Here is a 17,225-nt window from a genome sequence, read left to right as displayed (position 1 = left end):
TGTTAAATTTAATAAGCATAGCTACTTTTGCTCTCAGGACTTAATGAAAATAAGTAACGATAGTGAAAGTGATACTCTTGACACTACTGAATAGGTTTTCTGACAGTTTCACTAGTTAGGAGACTTTATTTTCAAAAGAAAAATGATACTCAGTGTTTACAGAAGTTGTATCCTTTCGGAATGGCCACATTTTATAGCTGTTTCTCATAATCCTGCAAAAGAGTATCAATACTACACAGCCTTGTAATTTTTAGTTCTTTTTCTTTTTTTTAGATGGAGTTTCATGTTTGTCACCCAGGCTGGAGCACAATGGCGTGATCTTGGCTCACCTCCACGTCTGCCTCCCAGGTTCAAGGGATCCTCCTCAGCCTCCATAGTAGCTGGAACTACAGGCACGCACCACCAAACCTGGCTAATTTTTTTTTTTTTTCCCGTATTTTTCATAGAGATGGGGTTTCACCATGTCGGCCAGGATGGTCTCGAACTCCTGACCTCAGGTGATCTGCCCACCTCAGCCTCCCTAACTGCTGGGATTCCAGGCGTGAGCCACCGCGCCTGGCCAATACCATATTTTCTTTATCCAGTCGTTGATTGATGCATATTTGGGTTGGTTCCGTATTTTTACAATTGCAAATTGTGCTGCTATAAACATGTGTGTACCAGTATCTTTTTCTTATAATGACTTCTTTTTCTCTGGATAGACACCTAAGTAGTGGGACTGCTAGATCAAATGGTAGATTTAGTTCTTTAAGGAATTTCCACACTGTTTTCATAGTGGTTGTACTAGTTTACATTCCCACTGACAGTGAAAAAGTGTTCTCTTTTCACTGCATCCACACCAACATCTATTATTTTTTGATTTTTTTGACTATGGCCATTCTTGCAGGACTAAGGTGGTATCGCTTTGTGGTTTTGATTTACATTTCCCTGATAATTAGTGATACTATTTTTCCATGTTTGTTGGCCTTCTGTACATCTTATTTTGACAATTGTCTATTCATGTCCTTAGCCCACTTTTTGATGGGATTCTTTCTTATTTTCTTGCTGATTTGTTTCAGTTCCTTGTATATTCTGGATATTACTTCTTTGTTAGGTGTATAGATTGCAAGGATTTTCTCCCACTCTGTGAGGTGTTAATGCTGCTGATTGTTTTCTTTCTTTATTTTATTTATTTATTTATTTATTTATTTATTTATTTATTTATTTATTTATTTATTTATTTTGAGATGGAGTCTTGCTCTATCGCCCAGGCTGGAGTACAGTGGCACAATCTCGGCTCACCACAATCTCCACCTCCCGGATTCAAGTCATTCTCCTGCCTCAGCCTCCCAAGTAGCTGGGATTACAGGCGCGTGCAACTACGCCTGGCTAATTTTTGTATTTTGAGTAGATGGGGTTTCACCATGTTGGCCAGGCTGGTCTTGAACTCCTGACCTCAAGTGATCTGCCCATCTCCCAAAGTGCTGGGATTACAGGCATGAGCCACCACGCCCAGCTTTTGCTGACTGTTTTTCTTTTGCTGTGCAGAAGCTTTTCAGTTTAATTAAGTCCCATCTATTTATCTTTGTTTTTGTTGCATTTGCTTTTGAATTCTTGGTCATGAAGTCTTTGCCTAAGCCAATTGTCTAGAAGCGTTTTTCTGATGTTATCTTCTAGAATCTCCATGGTTTCAGGTCTTAGATTTAAGTATTTGATCCTCCTTGAGTTGATTTTTGTATAAGGTGAGAGATGACGATACAGTGTCATTCTTCTACATGTGGCTTGCCAACTATCCCAGCACCATTTGTTGAACAGGGTGTCCTTTCCCCACTGTTTTTGTTTGCTTTGTCCAAGATCAGTTGGTTTTAAGTATCTGGCCTTATTTCTGGGTTCTATTTCTGTTCCATTGCTTTATATGCCTATTTTTATACCAGTACTATGCTGTTTTGGTGACTATGGCCTTGTAGTATAGTTTGAAGTCAGGTAATGTGATGCCTCCAGAATTTTTCTTTTTGCTTAGTCTTGCTTTGGCTCTGCAGGTTCCTTTTTGGTTCCATATAAATTTCAGAATTTTTTTTCTAATTCTGTGAAGAATGATGGTGGTATTTTGATGGAACTTGCACTGAATTTGTAGATTGCTTTTGGCAGTATGGTCATTTCTGCACCATTGATTCTACCCATCCATGAGCATGGGATGTGTTTTTAATTATGTTGTCTATGACTTCTTTCAGCCGTGTTTTGTAGCCTTCCTTGTAGAGGTCTTTCACCTCCTTGGTTAGGTATACTCCTAGCTATTTTACTGTTCTTCTGCAGCTATTGTGAAAGAGAATGAGTTCTTGATTTGATGCTCAACTTGGTCGCTGTTAGTATATAGCAGAACTACTGATTTGTGTACATTAATTTTGTATCCTGAAACTTTGCTATATCCATTTACCAGTTCTAGGAGCTTTTTGGTTTCTAGGAGTCTTTAGGGTTTTCTAAGCATGCGATCATATCAGCAGCAAACAGTGACAGTTTGACTTCCTCTTTACTGATTTGGATGCTCTTTCTTTCTTTCTCATGTCTGATGTCTCAGGGCTAGGACTTCCAGTACTATTTTGAATAGAAGTGGTGAAAGTGGGCATCTTTCTAGTTCTCAGGGGGAATGCTTTCAAGTTTTCCCATTCAGTAAAATGTTGGATGTGGGTTTGTCACATATAGCTTCTATTACCTTAAGGTATATCCCTTCTATGCTGATGTTGCTGAGAGTTTTAATCATAAAAGGATGCTGGATTTCATCAAATGTTTTTTCTGCATCTATTGAGGTGATCATGTGATATTTGTTTTTAATTCTGTTTATGTGGTGTATTACATTTACTGACTTAGGTATGTTAACAGCACCATCCATGCACCCCTGGTATGAAACCCACCTGATCATGGTGGATTATCTCTTTGATATGCTGTTGGATTTGGTTTGCTAGTATTTTGTTGAGGACTTTTGCACCTACGCTCATCAGGGATATTGGTCTGTAGTTTTCGTTGTTACGTCCTTCCCTGGTTTTGGTATGAGGGTGACACTGGCTTCATAAAACGATTTAGGAAGGATTGCCTCTTTTGGAATAGCATCAATAGGACTGGTACCAATTCTTCCTTGAATGTTTGATAGAATTCAGCTGTGAATCTATCCAGTCCTGGACTTTTTATTTGATGGCAATTTAAAAATTATCATTTTAATCTTGCTGCTTGTTATTGGTCTGTTCAGAGATTCTATATCTTCCTAGTTTAATCTAGGAAGGTTGGATATTTCCAGGAACTTATCCATCTTCTCTACGTTTTCTAGTTTATGCGTGTAAAGGTGTTCATATTAGCCTTGGATAATCTTTTATATTTCTGTACTATTATTTGTAATATCTCCCATTTCATTTCTAATTGAGCGTATCTGGTCTCTTCTTTTCTTGGTGAATCTTGCTAATGGTGTATCAATGTTACTTATTTTTTCAAAGAAGCAGTTTTTGTTTCATTTATCTTTCTAGTTTTTATTTTTTTAATTTTGGTTTCAATTTCATTTAGTTCTGCACTGACGTTCATGATTTCTTTTCTTCTGCTGGGTTTGGATGGTTCTTGTTCCTCCAGTTTCGTGAGGCATGGCCTTAGATTGTCTATTTGCGCTCTTTCAGACTTTTTGATGTAGACATTTAATGCCATGAACTTTCCTCTTAGCACTACTTTTGCTGTATCCCAGAGGTTTTGATAGGTTGTGCCACTATTATCATTCAGTTCAAAGAATTTTTCAATTTCCATCTTGATTTCCTTGTTGACCCAATGATCATTCAGGAGGTTATTTAATTTCCATGTCTGCATGGTTTTGTGGCTTCCTTTTGGAGTTCATTTCCAATTTTATTCCACTGTGGTCTGAGAGAATACTTGATACATGTTAGGTTTTATTAAATTTACTGAGACTTGATGAGTGGCCTATCATATGGTCTATATTGGAGAACATTTTATGTGCTGATGAATAGAACGCATATTCTGCAGTTGTTGGGTAGACTATTCTGTAAATATCTGTCAAGTCCATTTGTTGTAGGGTATAGTTTAGGTCCATTGTTTCTTTGTTGACTGTCTGTTTTGATGATCTGTCTAGTGATGTCAGTGGAGTATTAAAGTCCTCCACTATTATTGTGTTGCTATCTCATTTCTTAGATCCAGTAGTCATTGTTTTACAAGTTTGGGAGCTTCAGTGTTAGGAGCATATATATTTAGAACTGTGATATTTTCCTGTTGAACTAGTCCTTTTATCATTATATAATGGCCCTCTTTGTTTTTTCTAACTGCTATTGCTTTAAAGTTTGTTTTGTCTGATATAAAAATAGTGATCCTTGCTCATTTTTGGTGTCCATTTGCATAGAATATCTTTTTCTACTCCTTTACCTAAAGTTTCTGTGAATCCTTACGTTAGGTGAGTCGACTGAAGACAGCAGAAACTTGGTTGGTGAATTCTTATCCATTCTTCCATTCTGTATTCTTTAAGTGGAGCATTTAGGCCATTTACATTCAATGTTAGTATTGAGATGTGAGGTACTATTCTATTCCTCATGCTATTTGTTATGCCTGAAAACCTTTTTTAAAACAAAAACAAAACAAACAAACAAACAAAAAAAAACCTGTATTATTGTTACACAGGTCTTGTAAGATTTATGGTTTAAGGAGGTTCTATTTCGGAGTATTTCAAGAATTTCTTTCAAGATTTAGAGCTCCTTTTAGCAGTTCTTGTAGTGCTGGCTTGGCGGTGGTGAATTCTCTCAGAATTTGTATGTCTGGAAAAGACTGTATATCCTCCTTCATTTATGAAGCTTAGTTTCACTGGATACAAAATTCTTGGCTGATAATTGCTTTAAGGAGGCTAAAAATAGACCCCCAATCCCTTCTAGCTTTGTAGGGTTTTACTGAGAAATCTGCTGTTAATCTGACAGGCATTTCCTTTATAGGTTACCTAATGCTTTTGCCTCATAACTCTGAAGATTCTTTCCTTCATCTTGACTTTAGATAACGTGATGATTATGTCCCTAGGTGATAATCTTTTTGTGATGAATTTGCCAGGTGTTCTTTGAGCTTCTTGTATTTGTATGTCCAGATCTCTTGCAAGGCTGGGAAAGTTTTCCTCAATTATTCCCTCAAATATAGTTTCTAAACTTTAAGATTTCTCTTCTTCCTCAGGAACACCAACTATTCTCAGGTTTGGAAATTTAACACAGTCCCAAACTTCTTGGAGGCTTTGTTCATTTAAAAAGAATTTTTTTCTTTGTCTTTGATGGATTGGGTTAATTTCAAAAGCCTTGTCTTCAAGCGCTACAGTTATTCTGTTTGTTTGATTCTATTGCTGAGACTTTCCAGTGCATTTTGCATTTCTCTAAGTGTGTCCTTGATTTCTAGAAGTTGTGATTGTTTTTACCTATTTCACTAAAGAATTTTCCTTTCATATTCTATGTTATGTTTTTAATTTAAATTGGACTTCACCTTTCTCTGGTGCCTCCTTAATTAGCTTAACAATCAACCTTCTGACTTCTTTTTCTGGCAATTCATAGATTTTGTCTTGGTTTGCATCCATTGCTGGTAAGCTGGTATATTTTGGGCGTGTTAAATAACCTTGTTTTGTCATATTACCAGAATTGTTTTTCTGGTTCTTTCTCACTTGGGTGGACTATGTCAGAGGGAAGATCTGGGATTCAAGGACTACTGTTTAAATTACTTTGTCCCACAGGGTGCTCCCTTGATGTGGTGTTAGCCCACTTCCCATAGGAATGGGGACTGCTGAGAGCCAAACTGTAGTGATTGTTTTCCTCTTCTGGGTCTAGTCACCCACTGGAGCTACTAGGTTTCGGGCTGGTACTGGGCAATGTCTGTAAAGAGTCCTGTGATGTGATCTGTCTTCAGGTCCCACACCTGTGGATACTAGACCCTGCTCCAGTGGAGGTAGCAGGGGAATGAAGTAGACTCTGAGGGTTCTTGGTTGTGTTTCTGTTTAGTGATTTGTCTTGTAATTTTTTGATTGAAGAGTAGAATTAAGAAACTTACTAGGATTATTTACTTTCTAACCTACAACTTGCCCTTAAATTCAGGCTGAGCACATAGTTTTTAAAAATTAGGAATTAAGTCTCTGGCAGAATTTGCTGTCTTCCTCTAATGTTAATTTTTCTTTAGTAATTTTTGGTCTGTTTTACAACTTCTGCAAATATATAAATTGTACCTTCTTCTGACTTAATCTCTTAAAAATCCATTATTTTAATAGCCACAATTCCAAGAGTCTTAATACAAAATGTGTAGGTACGGCTAACATTAATATGTTCCAATAACAGTAATGTTTATTTTAACTGCTTTTATTTAAAGAAACATCTTTATGGAGGGTTAACCACAAAATTAGTAACATTACAATGGAATTTCAGAATTCAAAGTATTTTGGCTAATATGTCTTAGTTTTTATAATTCCTAGACTTGCCCAACATCGCGCAGCTGAAAAGTTGCACGTAATAACTGAAGCCAGTATCTCCAAACCTAAGTTCCATAAGTTCATAAGCTATAGCACATCAAGGACCCAGTTCAGAGTTAGGTTGTGTGTTCAGTTGCACCCACTGTCCCCTCCCTTCTTCTCCTAACTAGGAGGCTACAGCTAATAGATTGTCTCTGTTAACTACAGGGTTTGTAATCCTTCCCACTCACATTTCACCTTTATGACTCCTCACTTGCCCAGCTCTTGCTCTGGGTTCAAGATGTAGTTCACAATGAGGAATACAAAAAAGGACCAAGAGACAGAAGCTCTGTAGTTTGTCCTGAGGCGCTAGTTAGAGTTCCCTTTCCTCCTCCCAAACTAGATAGTCCCCAGTAGCTATACTTAGGAGTTCCTTTCTTAACCTCACAATTTGAATAACTAAAGAAATACTAGATGAACATAAACTTATACTATCACATACTTTTGTATTTTAAATTATTTTTTAAGCTTTGCAACAAGCTACAACTACTATAAAGTATGTAAAAGAGGTGCTTTGGACACAATGCATTTTAGAAAAGCACTGAATACACATTATAAAGTAAAGTAACAGAAAAAAAAAACAAAAAAAAACAAAGAAGATCCAGGTTTTGTCCCATCTTAATAGCTGAATAGTTTTTCATGAATCATTAACTATATAGTTTCCTCAAGACATCTAGCCCACAAAGATGTCCTCAGGACTAAAAGATATGAAAAATATAAAAATACCTTGCAAATAGTGAACATTTTCTAAAAATGTCAGTTATCTTGACAAGCAAACAATATACAGGGCTGTAAACAAGAAGGAACTGTTCTTCCTTGTAATTCCTCTCAAATATTTTGAAGTTATAGATTTATAACTGGTAAAATGTGCAATCAAGTAATGGTTTTGAAGTTAATTTCAGTGTTTAGCTAAGTAACATTTCAATTAATTATTATACATTGATGAGATTATTTCTTGATCACAATCAGTGTAACCTTTGTAACAGACTATTGTAAACAGGTAGAGAAAAACCCTGAGGAAGGTTATGTAGGACAGAAAAATGATCTCTCTTGTAGAAGAGACAGAGGTAGGGTTTTCTATTCTCTGCTATTTTAGACTGCAAGAGGCCTTATAAACAAAAGAAATGAAACAATTAACTTGTTTTGTACAAATTCTAAAGTAAAATGACCAGCTGAGGTATCTCAGTAGCTTTTCCTTCTTTCGAAAACATAGAATTTGACTATGGATTCACAGGTATGCCTATTTAATGTTTTCATATACAATATACTTACTAAGAGAAATGTCATACCTCACTACAAGATGCAACTGCTCTGTGTAAAGGTGTCAACCATTTGCTGTCTTTGGCATTAACTCTAGCTCCTGCAACAAGAAGAAAAAAATAAATTGAAATATTGTACATAAAATATTTTTAATAAATCTCCTGAAATAGTAGTTATATATAATCCAAATTGGATAAATGACAATTGAAAAATAACTTTATTTTTTATACTTTCTGCTGATAAAATTACCCTTAGAATATAAAACAAAATTAGCCTTTTAAATTGATATAATTATCCAATAAAGTCTTAGTTTTTTTTGTTTAAAACAAAATAAACATCATTTTATATACAGGTTAGAAAAGCCACCTTTATACAGAGCATATTCAAGGTAAAAATCAGACCCCATTTTAGAATGCGTGTTAAAAAAACCAAATAAATAAATGAATATACGAATATACTTAGAGATAAAATGACTACTTTAAAGTATTCATTACATTTCTTTACTAATGAATATACCACGCCATAAGGTAAGATGATAACATCAAAATAGTTCTCCAGCCATGATTAAAAACACATTAGTACTATAAAGTTATTGTATAAGATAGAAACAATGGTTATAGACTTAGAAAAATAATTGAGAAAGAAATGAACCAACTCATGTCTTTCTAGGTTATATCTAAAGTTTAAGAAAGAAATTTTCGGCCGAGACGAGCAGATCACGAGGTCAGGAGATCGAGACCATCCTGGCTAACACGGTGAAACCCCGTCTCTACTAAAAAATGCAAAAAACTAGCCGGGCGAGGTGGTGGGCGCCTGTAGTCCCAGCTACTCGGGAGGCTGAGGCAGGAGAATGGCATAAACCCGGGAGGCGGAGCTTGCAGTGAGCTGAGATCCGGCCACTGCGCTCCAGCCCGGGCGACAGAGTGAGACTCTGTCTCAAAAAAAAAAAAAGAAAGAAAGAAAGAAAGAAATTTTCTTAAACAAATCAATTTTGTACACTTGTTTAAAAATCATTAAGTCAGTGGACAAAAATTAACCTTAATAGAATGCAAACACATTTTAAGACAAAAAAATTTACATTATTTGAGGACAGAATAATTTATCTCCCATATTAAATCCACTGATTTAGTATTTAAATCCTAATAAAATAAAAGCAGCACATGCATGTAGGATAATTCTATTAATATATCTTAAGTAGAGAAGAAACAGCCCTCGTTCTTGGAAGTATAGAACTGGCTGATAGATCCTATCCTATAAACAATCTTAGATTTATATCCCAAATCCTAAATCACTCGTTTCTAAATGATGAAATACAGGTACAGAAAACAGCCCAACATCAGAGTCAACTATAACAGAAACAAAGCTTCACACTTCCTAACGCTTACATTATTTCTAGGTTTTGAGTGTGAGGAATCAGGGAATAATCAAGTGCAGTGACTTCAAGTAATGTTTTCAATTTACTAGCTCCGGGTCCCTAAGTAGTTGTGTGATCCCTCTGAACCCAAGTTTCTTCATCTATATAACAGATTTAATAGTACTTTGTTACAAAAATTAACATACAATAAATGTACCTAGTACATAATAGCAGATATGTTAGAGGTAGACTTTAAAGCCTTGAAAATGAGAGAAAATAAAATGAAATAAAGGTGTTAAGAAACATCCACAAATGTAGTAGTTGAGATGCTGAGAGTAGCCGAGTTCTTTGTGAGCAGTGACAGTGAGGACACAAAGAATCAAGAGCCAATTAGAGAGCTTTGAACAATGCTCAGAGTTAGGCTATGGGAGAAAGAAAGAAAGACAGTAAATAAAGAACCAGCCAGAGAGCATGACATACCCATGTAATAAACATTTGGGCAACTATCTGCCAGGCACTGTGGAACCCAAGATGGTTACAACACAAACTGCCTAATCACAGTAATGCCAACGTTTGTTTTGGGTATAAGACGGAATGTAGAAAGTACACACATTTGAAATGTTTGCCAGCTGGAAGCTGGAACCCTAGAGATAGTGAAGGAGTGACACAGAAGCTAGTGTCCTTGGTTTTCCCACTTACCTGCTTAGGACTTCAACGGTTCTCTTTAAGCACTGTGCCTCTTTCTACAGGTTTATATTTATGTGCATATACTATCTATACACAGTAGAAAGGAAAGCCCTGGCAGTAAGGCCCAAAAGGTATCAACCCAGACACCCAGTACAGACAGTATCCTGAATCAACAAACGCAAAGAAGAAATGAGGTCTCATGAAGGATGTTGAGAAGTCTGATTCAAAGTATTACTTAGCAGGAGAATAGAAGGGCATGGGGGCTCATGACTGTAATCCTAGCACTTTTGGGAGGCTAAGGTGGGCAGATTCCTTAAAGTCAGGAGTTCAAGACCAGCCTGGCCAACATGGTGAAACCCTGTCTCTATTAAAAATACAAAAATTAGCCAGATGTGGTGGCTCGTGCACACCCGTAATCCTAGCTACTTTGGAGGCTGAGGCAGGAATCACTTGAACCCGGGAGGAAGAGGTTGCAGTGAGCTGAGAATGTGCCACGTACTCCAGCCTGGGCAAGACAGTGAGACACCGTCTCAAAAAACGGAAGGTGGCTGGCACAAAAAACTGAGGAGACTCTCTATTTGCTAACGAAGATCTGAAAACAAAAAGTAAAAAAGCAGTAATTGTATGACTAATACACTTTACTTTTATGTAGAAAAAGGAAGAGAGAATTATTTTTATCTTATCACACAATGGTCCCCCCTTGTTTCACTTTTCACAGCTTGTTACCCAATCAACCATGGCCTGAAAATATTAAGTGGAAAATTCCAGAAATAAATAATTCATAAATTTTAAATTTCTCACTGTTATGAGTAACATGATGAAATATGGCACCATCCTGCTCCATCCACCCAAGATATGGATCATCCCTTTGTCATCGTATCTTGCATATGCTATCCACCCATTCCTTATGGGACCCTCTCGATTATCAGATTGACTATCATGGTATCACAATGTTTGGGTTCAAGTAACACTTACATTACTTAATAATGGCCCCAAGGTGCAAGAGTAGTGATGCTGGAAATTTGAGTATGCCAAAAGAAGCAGTAAAATACTTCCTTTTAATGAAAAGGTGTAAGTTCTCAATAAAAAACAAATCATGCTGAGGTTGCTAGGATCTACAGTAAGAACAAATCTTCTACCTGAAATCCTGAAGAGGGAAAAAGAAACCTGTGCATAGTATATAGGGTTCAGTACTATCTGAGGTTTCAGGTATCTACTTGGGGGTCTTGGAACATACTCTTCAAAAGGGGGAACTACTGTATTTACTTAACATGCACAAAGAAACCGTACAGGAATGCTAAGATATTAATAAGAGGGGGTGCTTATATGTTTGTGTTGGTGATGGTGGGCACATTGAAAACTGGGCATATGGCAGGTACTAGGGTAGTAATGCAACTTTACTCTATATTGTACCTTTAAATATGTATATATTGGCCGGGTACGGTGGCTCACACCTGTAATCCCAGTACTTTGGGAGGTCAAGGTGGGCGAATCTCTGACCTGAGGAAAGGAGTTCAAGATCAGTCTGGCCAACATGGTGAAACCCTGTCTCTACTAAAATTACAAAAAAAAATTAGCTTGGCATGGTGGCGGGCTACTGTAATCCAAGCTATTCGGGAGGCTGAGGCAGGAGAATTGTTTGAACCCGGGAGGTGGAGGTTGCAGTGAGCCTAGACCATGCCATTGCACTCCAGCTTGGTCAAAAAGAGTGAAACTATGTCTCCAAAAAAAAAAAAAAGTATATATTTACTAATTTTTAAGCAAAACTGAATATTACCTATTCAAAAAATGAGATATATTTAAGAGAAAAGAAAAGGAATCGTCACAGAAAACATTCCAAGAATTTGGTCGGTTTCAGGTGCAAAGAAAAAAAAAAGTAATTAGGAATAGGGTGAAGATAGTTTTTTCTTTCTTTTGCATATGGGTTATTAAATATACAACTGCATGAAGATTTAATGGTGTATTTGGGAGACTAAAGTAAAAAATGCTGCTGGTCTTATTGTGTCATTTTAAGTTACAATAATTAATTAGTCTTTCTCTTTATTTGTAATAAAATTTATTTATCAAAACACATAATTACGAAAAAGAATCTCCAATGGCTAACTGAGGATATATCATACTGCTACCTGGTACTGATTAAAAATGTGGCTTCTTTTGATTCCAAAGATACGTTTATCTTCAGAAATACTAGCACCATGGGATCATACTTTTTCTCAGAAGACAGTTATCTAATCTTTTATTAAATCATGCGGCTGGGCGCAGTGGCTCACGCCTTTAATCCCAGCACTCTGGGAGGCCAAGATGGGAGGATCACCTGAGGTTGGGAGTTCCAGACCAGCCTAACCAACATGGAGAAACCCCGTCTCTACTAAAAATACAAAATTAGCTGGGTGTGGTGGTGCACATCTGTAATCCCAACTACTCGGGAGGCTGAGACGAGAATTGCTTGAACCCAGGAGGCAGAGACTGCAGTGAGCCAAGATCGTGCCACTGCACTCCAGCCTGGGCAACAAGAGCAAAACTCCGTCTCAAAAAGAGAGAAAAAAAAAATCATGCATTTCTTCTAAGAGCCTAATCAAATGTTTTTAATTCCTTGGAAAATAAAGGTCAACTATGAGAAATCAGGGCTACATCTGAGGGCACCAATGAAACAATATTCCCCCACCCACATTAGTTAACTAATATGTGATTTATAATATAAACAGATAAATATGACACAGTAATGCACACTACAAGAACAGCAGTTGGCTGTGTTCCTATAAAATGAAAAATAGTGTAAAAGCAACAAACATAGCAGCACACTTCAGATAGTTCAGATTCCCAGAGCTCATGTCAGTGGGCTGTATAAAGGTAAACAGTTCTGTTCCACACAGAACACTCCAAAGTCATCTATATATTCATATATACATTAAACGACAAATTCATTCTAGAAATGGAAAAGACATTTTCAGAATATAGTTAACTAGTTCAATAGCTAGTTGGAGTATTAAACACCAGCTACAATAGCTAACAATGAGGATGGAGAGGCAGGGGAGGTAGGGAGAAATCACACCCACTTAAAGAAGTCTTTGTAGAAAGAAATAAAACCAAATGTCATTAACAGCCTCTGGTGGCATAATCACATGCCCTCTACATGGCAGAAGATAGTATTTGTGGTTTATAAGGATGACCTTAGGTAATCAAGAGAAGATTAATTTCTTATTTCCTACTCATTAAGACAGAAAAGAATATAAAATAGCAGTCCCATGTCATTTGCTGAAGTTAGGTTACTGGCAGAGCCTGTGGTGCGAAAAAGCACTGCTAAGAAACAAAAGACAATACACATAGCAATTTAAGAAAGATGTCATCAGTGAGTACTATAAACCAATATTTAGAGAAAACCTACATGCCAGAAACACATCTCATTAAATTCAAAATGGTTATGTCCAACTGTATAATCAATATTTTCTTTACAAGTCTTTCCTTGTCCCCCACAAATCCACGTATACCAACTGAACTTTCCCTTAAGATAAATAAGCAGCCAGAACCTATACTCACACACATATCTGAATTTAGATTCACCTTTCTAGAGTACAGATGTGATTGAGTTTCTGATATTATATGCAATAAATAACACAAACAACTAAAAATCAACTGCAGGATCATACCAGTTACATTACATGGAAAAACCCAGCTAATCAGTTTCCTCTCACCCAATCTTCTCACGTAACATTTCGCCCATATAAAAGTGCATTCTGAAACAATGGTTTTGTAAAAGAAAAGGCTACCTAAATCTAGAATTAAACGTCTAGCTATTTGGAGATAAAACAAATTCAAAAACAAAAACCTGATTTACTTACTTACATTAGTCTAGGGCTCTAGACAGCAATGCAGTTGAAGGGGGTCTGACCTTGTGAAGACACAGTCAAGGGTTAGTAGAAGGAACACTGGAGCAGGAGAGATAAGTGATCTCATAATGGCTGTATAACTAGCTGGCTATGTGACCTGGAACTGTTTCTTGGGGCCTGGGTCTTCATTTTGCAAATCATAATCCCTGCCTCCTATGCTGTGTGTCTGGTGAGGTGAGGGAGAGTTGGATATGAATATGTATGGATGGGAGGGGGTGAGGATAGGTCCCAGATTTAAACAACAAAGGGCACTCTTTCTGCAGAGTTCTACAGTCAGCAACTCCATTAGGAGTATCCCATTTGACTCTAGATTTCATCCTGCAAGATAACTGATTGACTTATTTTCTCCTAATCTAATTGGTCACTAAGTTCTTCCAATTCTTTGATTTCTGAACCTCAATTACAGCTAACCCTTAAACAACACTGGTTCGAACTGCATGAGTCCACTTATATGTAGATTTTCTTCAATCTCTGCAACCCAAGACAGCAAACCCTCCACTTCCTCCTCACCTTATTCAATGTGAAGATGACCAGGATGAAGATGTTTATGATGATCTGTTTCCATTCAATACATAGTATGTATTCTCTTTAAGATTTTCTTAGTATTTTCATTTTATTGCTTATTTTATTGTAAGAATACAGTATATAATACATATAACATATAAAATACGTGTTAACTGTTTATGTTATTAGTAAGGCTTTTGGTCAACATTAGGCTATTAGTAGTTTTTAGGGAGCCAAAGGTTATATTCAAAGTTCCTAATGTGTTGGGGTTGGGGGAATCAGTGCCCCTAACCTCCACATTGTTCAAGGGTCAACAGTACCTGTAAAATAAAGAATTGTGCTAAATCATCCTTATGATCCATTTCCAGTTATAACATTCTATCCTAGTTTAGAATATTCAGAATAAATTATTTCTTACTTATTAAACCTTGTCAAATGGTCTGAATGTTTGCATTCCCCTCAAATTTATGTTAAAATCCCAACCCCAATGTCATGGCATTAGGAGGCGAGGTCCTTTGTGAGGTAATTAAGTCATGAGGGCAGTGGATGGGATTAATGCCCTTATAAGAGCAGCCCAAGAGCGCTCCCTCACCCTTTCCACCATATGAGGTTATACTAAAAAGACTGCTGGCTATGAATAAGAAGTGGGTCCTCACCAGATACCAAATCTTCTGCCATTACGATCTTCCCAGGCCTCAGAACGGAGAAAAATTTGTAAGTCACTCAGTCTGTGATATTCTATTATGGTAGCCCGAAAGGACTAAGACACCTCACTCTACTTTAACATTAACTAGATGAGGTAGTATCTTTATAATCTATGTTAGAGGTCTTCAAACTACCACCCACAGGCTGCAAGCCACCTAATTTGTAAAGTTTTACTGGAACAGAGCCACATCTGTTCAATTCAGAGTTGAATAGTTGTGAGAGTCTGTATGGCCTGTAAATAGCATCTGGCCCTTTAGAGAAAACGTTAGCCAACCTCTGATCTAGGCTAAGAACTTGATAGTAGGTACTATTAAAGTTACTGCTAACTTCATACATGTTTGTAAAAATTATAAATAGTCTCACAAATCATTTTCCAAAACTTCTATTTGCGGAGAATTGTTTTCTTCTCTGCTCCTAAACCACAGAGGAGATAGTCCATAACCAGTGAGCTGGGCCAGAAGCCAAGTACTTTTATCCCTCCTCTTCCCAAAGTGGAAATAACGCTTTTCTTTGGCTGTCTAACAGTGCAGTGGCAAAAGGTTCAGATTCTGTTTTCAGGCTCAGAGTAGAATGAGCAAAAACCAATGACATTTCCACTTTTCCAACTACAATGCTGAAAAAGATAGCTGCTGCACTGTATTTTTTAAGAGTGTTGTGGATACCAGCTATTGTGGGTTTGTTCAACTCCTAACCCCTGGCAACTCAGAATATGACTTTAATTGGAGATAGAATCTTTACAGAGGTAATTAAAATGAGATCATTAGGGTGGGCCCTAATACAGTATGACTGGTGTCCTTACAAGAAAAAATCTGGAAACAGACATGGACAGAGCGAAAATAAAGGGAGAAAACAGCCATTTTACAAGCCAGAGAGAGATACCCTGAAGAGATCCTTCCCTCACAGCCTTCCAAAGGAACCAATCCTGACAGCACCTTGATCTCAGACTTGTAGCCTCCAGAACTTTGACTAAATAAATTTCTGCTGTTTAAGCCACCCAGTTTGGAGTACTTTATTACAGCAGCCTCAGCAAACTAATGCACCAGCACTGAAGTAAAAAGAAGAGACACATACTTCAGGTTTCATTCTTAATGCCAGAAACATCAGAATGGTGTTTTCTATTAAGGAGAGTATTTTTTATAAAAGGCCAACCGAATGAATTTTTGACAAATGCCTTCCACAATGCAGTCATTTAAGGACTTAACACATACTACAGGCAGTCTGAGGTCTGAGGTACTGCTAACCATATAGTGTTGAATGCAAGCATTAAGTGAATAAGCTCCCAAACAAAATATCTATACCTCAGTGGCCAGAAAATAGTCTTTAAAAGTTCTTCAATAAAAGTGACTTCACATGCAAATTTACTAAAAGCTAAATAGGTGGTCGGGGGAGGAGGGTGGGCATTGTGGTGGGAGGAAAAGAGGAAGATTCTGATTATGGCAGGATTAAGAACACAGATTCTGTAGTCAAATTGCCTGGATCTGAATTCTGGCTCTAGCTTTTACTAGCACAAAACTTTGAAAGTTTAAAAGCTAAATTGCCTTAGTTTCCTTATAATAATACCTTCACAAATTTAGGATAAAATGAGATTAATGAAATGACTAAATTTAACAGTATTTAAAATGTAATAAGCACTCACTGTTGCTATTATTTCACCCCATTCCATAACAACTATAACATTAATTCCAGTGGACTCTAGTATTACCATAGATTCTATGGATGTATTCACTTGCTTGATTACAAGTACCATGCCAAAAATTATACCTCATCCACAAATCTTAAGAGTTGTATCACGCACAAATATTTGGTTTTCAAAGAATTTAATTCTGGACTGCAAGTTAAAGAAAGTGAGTAGTTTTACTTTAGAGCAAGTCACCAAAATATAAAAGAGAAGGGGAAGAGATATCATGTTCAATACAGTAAGGAAACAGTTACAACCACAAATCAAACTATGAATTATTTCTATCAATAACAGTGAAATATGTATCAAATGGTAGGACACTGAGTTAAGTGAAGCTTCTTCAGATCTTGGGAAGGTTACCAAGTCCTCTAAAAAGTCATGTTTGCATGTGTGTCTCATTTGTTCCTTTCTCTCTGCTGTGCCCTAAAATCCCTAAAAATCTTTCAGATGATCTAGAGCTGTCTGGGTAATTCACAGGAAAATCCCCTAGAGAACTCTTAACCTCACACTGCATAAGAACAAAGTGGGGCAGCAGCGCTGAACAAGAGACCAAGAAGGCATCTTTAATAATTTTTCACCCAGCTGGAGATGAGGGAGAGTAACAGCCAATCACCAGCAGATTACTACCTAAGAAACCACTGATCTAAGAAGCTGCTGAGCCAGCCCAAC

At 37.0% G+C, this 17,225-nt stretch overlaps 1 protein-coding gene across 16 annotated transcripts in view; it reads right to left on the bottom strand.

Moving 5' to 3' along the window:
• Positions 1–17,225, bottom strand: part of ANKRD28 (ankyrin repeat domain 28) — a 192,388-nt gene that overhangs the window by 76,218 nt on the left and 98,945 nt on the right. For 11 of the 16 annotated variants that reach the window (XR_004058276.1, XM_030933529.1, XM_030933535.1 and 8 more), the window contains one exon: positions 7,771–7,841. The exons of the other annotated variants lie outside the window; for them this stretch is intronic. Coding sequence is in view for 4 of the 11 variants with exons in the window: in XM_030933529.1 (XP_030789389.1) it covers positions 7,771–7,841 (71 nt within the window). In the remaining 7 variants the exon portion in view is untranslated. The remainder of the gene's footprint in view (positions 1–7,770; positions 7,842–17,225) is intronic. 16 annotated transcript variants of the gene reach the window in all.

This window comes from Rhinopithecus roxellana, chromosome 1 (genome assembly GCF_007565055.1).
Source record: "Rhinopithecus roxellana isolate Shanxi Qingling chromosome 1, ASM756505v1, whole genome shotgun sequence".
Lineage (NCBI taxonomy): Eukaryota > Metazoa > Chordata > Mammalia > Primates > Cercopithecidae > Rhinopithecus > Rhinopithecus roxellana.
The sequence above is the reverse complement of the archived record's forward strand: the minus strand, read 5'-3'. Positions and strand labels throughout refer to the sequence as shown.